Source organism: Galleria mellonella, unplaced genomic scaffold (assembly GCF_026898425.1).
Source record: "Galleria mellonella isolate WM207_F2 unplaced genomic scaffold, CSIRO_AGI_GalMel_v1 utg625, whole genome shotgun sequence".
Classification (NCBI taxonomy): Eukaryota; Metazoa; Arthropoda; class Insecta; order Lepidoptera; family Pyralidae; genus Galleria; species Galleria mellonella.
Window position 1 is genome coordinate 610,148 of NW_026442129.1, and position 12,053 is coordinate 622,200.

General features: G+C 35.2%; 2 protein-coding genes across 2 annotated transcripts; one reads left to right on the forward strand and one right to left on the reverse strand.

The window, feature by feature from the left end:
• Nucleotides 1–3,473: 3,473 nt before the first annotated feature.
• Nucleotides 3,474–9,642, reverse strand: LOC113511004 (syntaxin-16). Its single transcript, XM_026894551.3, has 5 exons — nucleotides 9,452–9,642; nucleotides 7,916–8,046; nucleotides 7,279–7,451; nucleotides 5,760–6,268; nucleotides 3,474–4,770 (listed from the first exon to the last, which is right to left on the reverse strand). The coding sequence occupies exons 1-5, from the start codon at nucleotides 9,530–9,532 to the stop codon at nucleotides 4,639–4,641; spliced, it is 1,026 nt and encodes a 341-aa protein (XP_026750352.2). The 5' UTR covers nucleotides 9,533–9,642; the 3' UTR covers nucleotides 3,474–4,638.
• A 261-nt stretch (nucleotides 9,643–9,903) lies between these two features.
• LOC113511001 (actin-related protein 8) lies at nucleotides 9,904–11,875 on the forward strand. Its single transcript, XM_026894548.3, has one exon. It carries the CDS (start codon nucleotides 10,107–10,109, stop codon nucleotides 11,796–11,798), a length of 1,692 nt encoding a protein of 563 aa, XP_026750349.1. The 5' UTR covers nucleotides 9,904–10,106; the 3' UTR covers nucleotides 11,799–11,875.
• The last annotated feature ends 178 nt before the right edge of the window (nucleotides 11,876–12,053 follow it).

The following is a 12,053-nucleotide window of genomic DNA, read 5'->3' on the forward strand; positions in this document are numbered from 1 at the left end:
GATAAGCACGATCAGAGGGAGACTACAAAAGTCGTTTGCTTTGACACCTCTGTCGCATTCGTGTTTCTACCGTGAAGCAGTTGTTTGCATGGCTGTGTTTCGGTTTGAAGGTTTTTTTTTTTTTTATGAATGATAATCCCGCCTGCGCTATCGGTATACACTGGCGGGATACCAGTGAGGGATGATGGGTGAGAATTTTTGTTTTTTATATAACTTAGAATGGCAAACAAACTGACGGCCCACCTGATGGAAAGTGGTAACCGTCGCCTATACACATGAGCAGTACCATGGACATAACAGAGTATACCGTTTCGCCCATGATACTCCCCATTCCTGCGTTGCCATTCCTGAGGACTCAGATATCACCATGGTACTTGGGAAAGATCATGTTTTTATTTAAAAATGAAAGGAAATAATTGAAATAAATTTTATAATCATAACAGATTATTACAATCGTTCGTTCGTTTTATACTTTTAACAAGTATATAGAATGAAAAAAATAAAATAAATGAAATCGAAATAATATGCAATATGTATTAATTACATCAGTAAAGGTACAATATATAGTTAATTCCTGTCTACAATTAATAATTATTATATTTTTGTTGCTGACCATACAATTCCATACATAACCATGCGCAAATATAAATAGACAAATAATAACACCTACAAGTACAACATTATTTGAACTTAACTTTATAAAAATAAAGACTAGAATGTGCAAGTTATCAACTTATTTTAATATATTTATACAATAATACACACTGTACACGTAACAATCATGATAGACAACAATTTTTACAAGAACTTATGGTAGATATGCACCTGGATATAGATCTACCCTCTATTCATAAAAATTGAAACGCCTACGAACTTATTTTAATAAATAGACTTAGATTATATAGATAGAGCATCGAGTTTTGGAAACTGGTCAACTTTTTGACAGCTAATTGTCAAATCGACTCGTTAGAAAAGAACTTCACTGTGACATCATAATTAAAGGTGACAAAACAAAACCGAATTTGATTGTGACATAACCAGTTATTTTAATTGAAAAACTAAATTACTAAGCGATTATGTTTCTATGGTACAAATCCGTAATCAACCATCTTTTCAGATGAAAAATAAAATTCTTAATAGATTTACAACTGACGGAGTTATGAGGTAACTAAAATAAAAAAAAAAAAAACTGACTCAACCGAACTGAGCATCTTCTTCTTTTTTATAAAGGGTTTAAGCTTTCTTCAGTGCCGGCGATGCGCACGTGACACCACTAGTGTTGCAGGCGTCCATAGACTACAGTGACCGTTTATCATCTCACGAGCTGTATGGCTTTATTCTTGTTTGTCACCTCCGTGGTATAAAAAAAAAAACTGTCGACTGCATTTTCAACGTATTAATTAAAAAGGTTTTTTTGAGGGCGGATTTATTTATTCTCTTATTTAAATTTGATATTATGATTATTAAAGAATATAAACCAGTCAGGTTATAAAATTATAGTTAAATAAACTCTGTGAAAAATAAAATAAATAATAGACACGAGTTATTTTTAAGTTACAAATATGGGATTAGACGTTAAAATATTCCAAGTATACTGAAGCAAAAACAAGCGCAAAACCATCTTGTAAAAAGTATAAAAAAGCATTTATTTAAAATGCCATTTAACTATATCAGAGCCTCCGGTCAAACTGTTTATAATTACTCCTCTCCATCCAAAGGTTGAATGGAAGAGATCGCTCTTAGCGATAAGGTCGCCCATTGTTTTATCAATGTAATATTTTCTTGTAATTGTTTATATTTATAATAAGTTTACTATTGTAATCTTATGGAGGAAACAATAAAGGTTATCTATCTATCTATCAGTCTAAACCCCAAATATAATGGATAGGTAAGAGAAAGACAAATATAGTAAATTACTGCAGCGGCCAGCAACTGAGGCATTGATAGACGAAGGTGAAAATGAGGGCCGAGGCATAGCCGAGGTACACATACGTGAGTCCATCAATGCCTAGTTGTGGCCAAGGCTTGTATAGTACTTTTCTCAAACAATGCGCGGAAATCAAAAACACAATTTTACTTTTTAAATTAAATAACGAATATCGAACAATAATAATTTTTCACGCGCCATAATGTTCCTTGTATTTTTTCAATAAACAGCTTTCTATTTGCAAGCCAGTTTGAAATTTAAATAAAACCTTGTATTAGTTAACTCCTCGGTAGTCATGTTTCGAAGTAAAAGGTCATTCCACTTTTAAATTACAGGACAGATATGAGTTTACATAGTAATTTATCTGGCCGCAACACACGACAGATATGGATTTTCATACAACTTTTGCCGGCCGCTGCCCGCATGTATCTGACTAGTACGGCAATTTTGATTTATCTCGAAGAAGATTGTCAAAATAATGATCACATTTCCAAGCATGTTTGAGAAAAAAAATAATTTAAATATCAAACATCAAAAGCCTAACTTAATTAAAAAATAAATACCAGAATAACTCACTCAATAGATCACAATTCGTATTAAAATCTTTTTATGTGTTAGTTTTTTTTAAGTTATTCATTTTAAAACAAAATACTATTATATTACAATAGGAATGCTATATTGTAAAAGAGGTAATATGATACTACCCACATTTAACTATGTTGAACAAAAGTATCTTGGACATTGTAAATTTGAATGTGTTTATATTCGATATTGTAATATCTTTTATAAATATTCAAGTCAAAGGAAGTTATTTTACTACCCACTTAGATCAGTGTTTTTCAATCTCTTTCACGTCGCCACCCCCTTATTATGTACAAATATCTTGCGACCCCCTTAGTATATAAAAATATCTTGCGACCCCCTTAGTATGTAAAAATATCTTGCGACCCCCCTACCCTGCACGGTTTCGAATGTGTACGAATGTTATTATAGTACAATTATGAATTCCGTACAGTTTTATTTATATTCACAGCTAGGTATCGATAAAATAAAATAAATAAAATACATAATACTTTATTATCTAAAACAGACATGTAATCGATGTCTGTTATACACTCCTCGCAAAAATTAAGGGAACATAAAAATTATTGAAATTTTTGGGCGATATTCAACAGGCTGTATTATGTATTATTAATTAATTTATTTATTTGAAAAAAATAAATACGCTGAAAATAATTTTTTTCTAAACTGTTGATTTTTTGATCACTCCATTGTATAGGTCTCTTAGCGTGTTTATTCAGCATCAAAAATCGCGATGGCTCCGACCATTTGTCCGAGATATCGAACTTTGAATGCAAAAGCATCTTTTTCCATTCAACTGCTAATATCTCTGGAACTACTGGTCGCACAGCAAGCGGGCGCCGAGTTTTTATTTGCATAAAATTTCCAATTAAGAATTGCATGGAAACTGGAGCTCAAAAATTTTTTTCACCAAAAAATCTGAAAACTAGAGTTTTCGACTTCCTTTTTTTTAAATTTTCACTTTGAAAAACACTGACTTAGATAAAGGCTCGGTCTGTTTCGGTGGATAGTAGATCTAATTAAATGTTATTTATTATTCAATAAAGATTTTAAAATAAAAAAAAAAGAAGCTAAATAAAATATTGTGTGACTCACGTCGAGTTGTCAGTCTTGTCTCTTGCCATCAACGGCAATATATGCGTCGCTTTGTTGTTATAAATTTCTAGTCGAATTCGCGGGTAAAAACTAGTGTTACAACGAATGCAAACAAAGCACTAGCAATACCTAATATTGTTATATTAAATTCTATTTAAATTCTCCAATGCCTCAATTAAGGGGAAGGGATTGTTAGTAATGGGGACTAAGGGACCTATTGCTAGCAATATAGCCAACCAGGTCGACCTCCCCGCGGTCCCCTGGACACTATCGTACCGAATTCGCAGTGTATTCATCACGATGGGCTAACTGGCCTACCTTTTTCATTGTAATCTAACATCCCTCACTGGTGCCCCGTTAGCGCAGGCAAGGTTATAGTTCTATTATCGTCCATTAAAAAAATACTTAAAAAATATAAATAAGGAGGAAGGAGGGGAATTGTCACTAATAATGGCTGAAAGACCTATTGTTAGCAATAGGGTGTATTGCTAGCAATAGTGTGTATTGCTAGCAATAGGGTGTATTGCTAGCAATAGGGTGTATTGCTAGCAATAGGGTGTATTGCTAGCAATAGGGTGTATTGCTAGCAAGTGTGTATTGCTAGCAATAGTGTGTATTGCCAGCAATAGTGTGTATTGCTAGCAATAGGGTGTACTGCTAGCAATATGGTGTAATGCTAGCAATAGGGTTTATTTCTAGCAATAGGGTCTATTGCTAGCAATAGGTCTTTCAGCTCATCAGGTCACCATCCACGCAATCCCTCCTGGAAACTGACTTGACTTCACCTTCACCTACAATCCCTCATTGATACCCCGCCAGCATATACCAGTATCGCAGGCACAGTACAGATACAATTTAATTTTCATCCCACTAATTAATATCTACAACAACGCCCTCTTCAGACCGAGAGGCCTCAATTACAAACAGCTAGTATGCTACGTCACTCCCTACCAAGGGCGGTAGTACTGAGCTGTGTAACTTGTCAATTTATTTAACTACGATATATAAGGCATTTAACTAACCTATATTGGGAACTAACTCTTCACTATTATCAATAATATAACTAATACAATTATTGTGGCGGCCAATATCAGTATACAATGCATTTTCCTATTTTTCCTTTGGTATCTCTCAGCTTTTTGTAACTGCTTGAAGCCTTCGTGTACCTGCAAAGTGTAGGAAATAATATTTAAATCAAATGTACGTTTGTTATTTTTTCACACAAAAATTACTGAAAGGATTTTAAATGAAAGGATGTTAATGAGTAGGTTATATCCTAACTTAGTACATAGGACGAATGAATTCGCGGCATGCAGCTAGTTTGAAAATAATTAGCCACCTGCCCAAACTTCGGATTGCTGGATCATTCTTATCACCATCACAGCCATTATCTGTCCACTGCTGGACATAGCCCTCCCTCATAGACTACCAAAAGGAACCGTCCTAAACCGTTAAATAATTAATTAATTAATTAGTAATTAAATACTAATTAGATATATTTTTAATTAATAATCAAATAATAATTAATAATATTTAATTAATTTGGACAGAAGGGGAAAAATGTTAGGACACTTGATACGACACGACGAACTTATGAACATTATAATAGAAGGTAAGATAGAAGGAAGGAGGGGGAGAGGGAGACCGAGACATAGTTACATCAGGCAGATCAAGGAAGGAGTTGGTGTCGTGTCGTATCAAGAGGTGAAGAGACTCGCTGACAATCGTAGTGAGTGGCAAGAGCTCCACCGACAAGAGCGCAGCTCTTAAATATTAATTAATACTAATAAATACGACAGTGACCAATTTTGATTATAGTTTTCGATTTCATACAGTTTACTTCTGTATTGGTCGCATAACAATTTTGTAATAATTGGCAGTTTTTTTATTCCTATTTTTTTATTAATGAATAAATATATTTATTTACAAAAAACATGGTAAGTATATAGATGTTAACAATAGGTATAACTCCATAAATTTCGCCATAATTAGGCATGTAACATTTAAAAACCTCAAAAGTATAAATATTGATAGAGTTAAGCATTAGAAGTATTAATGTTATAAATAAAATATATATTGCGGATCAAAATCTATTCCTTTACCCCTTATTTGACCAAAATATAAATTGTTTTTATGGAAAATCTTATTTACATACCTGTACTTGAGTCTGTTCAATATTATAGTCTATTCGGTCCAGAACCGTCCCCTGTTCGTGCACCATCTGTCCGAGGTCTTTGAAGATGTCGTTCAGGTCCATAATAGAACGAACAATCTTATTCACCTCTTCCTCCCTCTCGGCTACCATCCGCGTATTCTCTTCCTGCATTAACAACATTTGCTTCTGACTTAACGCTGGCTTCTGGAACATATCATCGACCTGGTCGTCCTCTATATAACCTTGCTTTTGTGTTCCCGACGTGCTCGGTAAAGAAAATAACAGATCCGTCTGGTTATTTGAAAGTCCAGGCAGCAACTCTGCATTGTCATTCAAACTTAGTTCTTCAAAGTTTGGTAGATCGAAGTACGCATTGGATCTCTCTTCTCTGGTCGTCAATGATTTAAGATAGTTGGACTGTGCCGTTCTGAAGGTTATGCTCAGATCCTGTAGAGTCGTTACGAGTGCTAGAACTACGTTTGCAGCTAACTTCTGCTCCGTTTTGTTACCTGAAAGATAATTTTTTTTAATTATTAATTAATAAATGGAATGGTAACCCCACCTGCGCTAACGGTATACGCTGGTGGGGCACCAGTGAGGGATGACACGTGAGAATGAAAAGACAGGTCAGTTAGCCCATCGTGATGAATACACTTGGAATTCAGCACGATAATTTCCAGGGGGGACCGCGGGGAGGTCGACCTGTTAGGGTATATTGTTAGCAATGAGAATGGTAATTCACATTGTAGTATATTAGAAATATTTATATCTAAGGTTGCCAACATTGAAAAATGTAACTTGGCTTCTCTCTGTCGTGGCGTCTTACAATTAAAGTGGATATTCATTTTAAAAACAGTTTTTTTTTTTATTATAAAGAAAAGTTATTTAAGCGTGCAAAGCACATTTAATGCTTTACAACATTATACACATCACTAACAATCCCTTTCCCCCTGCGTAGATGGGATTTTTTATTGATGGATGAAAATGGTATGGTAACCCCGCCTGCGCTAACGGGATACGCTGGCAGAGCATCAGTGAAGGGTGATCGATGAGAATGAAAAGAGGCCAATTAGCCCATCTAGATGAATTCATCAGGAATTAACCATGATAGTTTCCAGTGGGAACCGCGAGGAGGTCGACCTGGTTGGGTATATTGCTAACAATGGGATTCTCAGTCTCTATTACTAACAATCCCTTTCCCCCACGCGTAAATACCATACTATTATCACTGGTACGTGCTGATGTCTTCAACAGATCGTTAAAAAGTCAATTTCATATGAACAAGCTTAAATTATTTGATTTTATTTGCGAATAATAATAATAATATAATTATAGATAAAAGAGTCGTTGCGTTGATCCACTTGAAATTTTGAAAGTCGTCCGTTGACACATACAGCCAGTTTTGTTCCCTTTTCGTAACGAGACGGACCAATCCTGGGGCACATCCGGTGTTGCTATCATTCGCTTGTTACTGTACGCGACATAACACAACCCAACGATTAAACTACCAGCAACATACCGTGTCGTACTTGCGCCTTGATGGCGGTGAGGTGGGTATGGGCGTGCGTGAAGTGGCGGCCGATTTCGGCGGTGAGGCGCGCAATGTGCTGCTGCTCCGTCGTGTCGTCCAGCGCCGGCCGCCGGATCTGCCGCTCGTGTCGCGACTGCAGCTCTGACAGCTTTGTTCGTAACCTGTCAGCACCATCACAGATATACTGTTTTTTTTTTTCTATCTATCCTTTTTTTTATACAACATAGAATGGCAAACGAGGTGACTGCCCACTTGATGGAAAGTAGTAACCGTCGCCTATAGACATGAGCAGTACCATGGACATAATAGAGTATTCTGTTTCACCCATGATACCCCCCATGAGTTGCCATTCCTGAGGACTCAGGTTTTATTCCTCTATACCATGTAAATTCACACCATATCCCACCCTTCATATGAAACACAGCCATGCAAACACAACTGCTTTACTGTAGAAACACGAATGGGACAGAGGTACCTAAGCAATCGACTTTTCTACAAAGTTTCCCTCTGGTAAAACTAAAGTAAGTACTACTGGTTATAAAGTTAATCATATTTTTTTTATATTTGTGGTGCAATAAAGAATTATTATTAATTAATATATGTTTGTACAATATTCTATACAAACCTTGTTATAATGTAATGTGCCTCTTCCAATGCATCTGTCCAGGGTGGTGGTGCGTTTGACTCAGACCTCATCTCCATTGCGGCCTCAGCATTGTGTGATGCTCTCATCAACCTCACTCGTTCAGAGTCATTCTGTGTGTTAAGATGAAAGTTCAAATAATTATTGGATATAAGAAATTAATTGGTTAATCCTTTGCCAATCTTATATATTGGCATATAAATATAAATTATACTTTATTTTTATCACTTAGCCTATCGTATTAGTAATATGTATGTATATAATAAGTAGTAGTACATGTAAAGTGGGGGGAAAAGGATTGTTAGTAACGGAGACTGAGAATCCTATTGCTAGCAATATACCCAACCCTCTCGCGATTCTCCCTGTAAACTATAATGGTTATTTCCTGATGAATTCACCATGATGGGCTAACTGGTCTGTTTTCATTCTCATCAATCACCCTTCACTGGTGCCTCCGGCGGTGTATACTGTTAGCGCAGGTGGGGTTACCATACCATTTTCACCCATCACAAGAAAAAGTACATGTAAAGTTGTTTTAACATAGCCAGCCAAGCTTTACAATATCACCATACAATTCATACACCATTCATTGTTCTAAAACTTGGTTCACATTAATGAATCAAATATTTTGAGTGCTGTTCACAACACAGCTGTGAAATTAAATATATGAGTAAACACAACTAAACACAATATAAAGAACTTCATACAACATTAAAATTATACATACAGACATACATATCTGTCACTACTGTCTCCCATTAATTTTTATTTATTTATTTATTTATTCATTAAAAATAATTACAACATTATGACAGTAAAAGCCAAATATGTAGCCAAATAAAATATATAAACCTAGTGTGCTAATATACAAAATTAGAATAAAAGTATTTAACCCGACTCTAGATATTTTTAAGATATTTTCCAATATCTTTGGCAGGGTGCTACTAAAAATATCAATGATGTTTATAATATTATTTAATAACCATACTGCGTCAGTTAAGGGAGTGTGCTGAAGTAGTTTAATTCTGACTGGTGGGACATTAAATATAACCATTAAAATGTTGGTAATATTTTATCAATTTAAGAATTACTGCACTCACATTTGTTTGGGGGCCATTATAGTATGCAAGCCCAGCCAACCTTAACTGTACCAAGACAGAAACCAGTTAAAGGTCTAAAGGCCAAAAGCAAAGCAATTTTATAATAAATAGACTGTTTTTACAAATTATAGCTTGTAATTTTACTTTGAGTAAATATGACAAATATATATAGTATTGTAGATATAATAGAAACAAATAGGTGCGAAGTGCACGCGATCTTAAAAAAAAAACATGTTAAATGAACTATAAAACTAGGATAGTACAATAGTGTATACAGCTAAAGATAAACTTAGTGCTTACTTGTAGCATACTTCAAATTTTATACTAGTTACTTAAAAAAAAAAAACAAATATTTAATAATAATTGCATCATTAACGAAAAAATAATAGTAAGCAATCAATAAGACCAAAATACGCACCTGTTCAGAGAATATATGCCGGCTATGGATTGCATTGTTACGCATCAACACAAACACCTCAGTTAAACTTCGAGACACCATTTTTCTCGATTAACAATAGGTAAGCAAAATAAATCACAAATGCAATCCACAAAAAAAATATTTATTTTCTTAGAATTCGTACTTGCAATTTAGCAATAAATAGACCCGACCCGACACGACACCTGTCATTTGTCATGTATGTCACTGTCATTCTAGGATTTATCGATGACATTAGAGATTTTTTCACTCTATAGGCTTGGAAACAAAAGCTCAAAGCCAAAAATAAATATTACACAATAATTATAATTCATATGAAAATAATAGTTTATTAGTATAATATATGAAATAAGCAGTAGCTGTCTATATTAATGTCACTAATTTCCATAAACTAGATAGGATTTTGAATTCATAAATCTACAATTAAACGTTAGAATGTCAAACTTGAAATAAAAAAAAAGTATAACCTATGACCTATTTATTTATATTATAGTATGGTGTGATAAATTTGAAATTTAATATAAACAATTGTTTTTATTATTAGAACTTCGTTTAGTTAAATAAAAGATAAATGTGATACACCGAAAGACCTAATAATAAAACTTGATTGTGTAATAACAATTTTTTATTCAACGAAATGAGTACACCGGCGTACGATCCCGGTCCTGAGCAATTCCAACAGTTTCCGTCTAACAGAATCATAGTTATCCATCCTGGATCATTATATGTGCGAATAGGAAGGGCCTCTGATCTGTTACCAGTAAAACAATTACACTGTATAGCAAGAAAACGGCATCCTGGCGGGAAAATATATAGAGACCCATTTGTACCTCCCAGCGTCCCGAAAACGAAGGAATTGATTGACGAATTAGAAGAATGTCGACTGCAAATATCGCACACGCTCCAAACGTACGTGCAGTCCAATGGTGCCAGAAGATACGCGACACCGCCACAACAAATTGCCGCTTTCAATCGGCGTTCTCTTCCTGAGAACGTCGGTGAAGGCGAACTGTGGCCTCAGGTGCAGTGCGATATCGTTATCGGCGATCTAGTACTCGACATCGACCCTGAATTACCATATAACATACACTTTCCATACAGAAGAGGTGATTTCAACATACATTCTGAAGTTGGAGGTTCTATATCATCTGTATTGAACGATCTGTACACAATATGGAGTTCTATAATTGAATATAAGTTGGGTATACCTCTAATAGAGTTAGTTAAGTACAGGTGTGTGTTACTAATACCAGATATTTACTCAAGGAATCATTTGAAGTGTTTAATGTCATTGTTATTAAAAGATCTAGGGTTTGGACACTGTTTCCTTGTGCAGGAGAGTGTTGGAGCTACTTTTGGAGCTGGTATAGGTTCAGCCTGTGTTGTAGACATTGGAGACCAGAAAACTGCAATATCCTGCGTCGAAGACTGTATTTCACATAAAACAACCAGGCTGAGAATGGATTATGGTGCTGGAGATGTATGTCAGACTTTATCCTGGATGTTCCATAAAAGTGCATTTCCATATAAAAATTGGAATGAAAACATTCCACGAGATGTCATGCTGATGAGGAATTTGTATGAAGACTTCTGTCATGTCAATCTCGATGTGTGCGGTCCACAGGAGAAAACATTTCTAGTTGATCATCCTGGTGATATCATCAACAAATACACATTACAGGTTGGAGATGAATGTATAATATCACCTTTATCTTTGTTTTACACTGATCTCTTGAAAATAACAGGACCTAAAACAACAAAAATACAGAATCGTCAGCCCAGTGACCCAGAAGATCCTTTTGATGGAGAGTTCTTGAGGGAAACTGGAAGAAAGAGAGAGACAGCAGATCCAAGTGCAAATGAGAGTCAGCAGTATGAAGCTGTGAATGAATCACAGCCAACAACAAACCAAGATGAGGATATTGTTGTTGATGCATTAGAAGGAGGTCCTGGAGATGCTGTCTCACTGGCTCCTGGCCAAGTCTTGGCACTAGACGCTGCAATATTACAAAGTATAGACCGTTGTCCAAGTGAGGAGCTGAAAAGAAAGATGTACAGCAATATTTTAATCATAGGCGGTGGAGTTAAAGTTCATGGACTTTACTTGTGGCTTCAGAATCGTTTGGCACTGCAAATCCCCTACATTTACAAGACTGAGCAGTTAGAAATAGTGACATCACCCAAAGACATAGATCCAGCAAGTACAGTGTGGAAAGGAGCTGCAGTCATGTCCTGTTTGGAGTCTGCCATTGAACTGTGGATCAATCAAAGTGAATGGAATAAGTTTGGGCTGAGGATATTGAGAGAGAGGGCTCCTTTTATATGGTGATAAACTGGCACAAAATTATTATATTGTAAATGTAAATATAGCTTTATATTAGTTTTTTATTAAAATAAAATACGGCATATTTATTATCTTATTTCTATATTAAAGGCAGGGAAGCGATAATCTTTTTTTATAATGCTTAGAATGGTATAAAAACCTGATGGTCACCCTGTAAAGTGGTGACCATAGCTTATAGACATGCACAGTTGTGTTATTCTGTGATCTCCATGTATTGTTAACTTATGCATTGTCATTCCT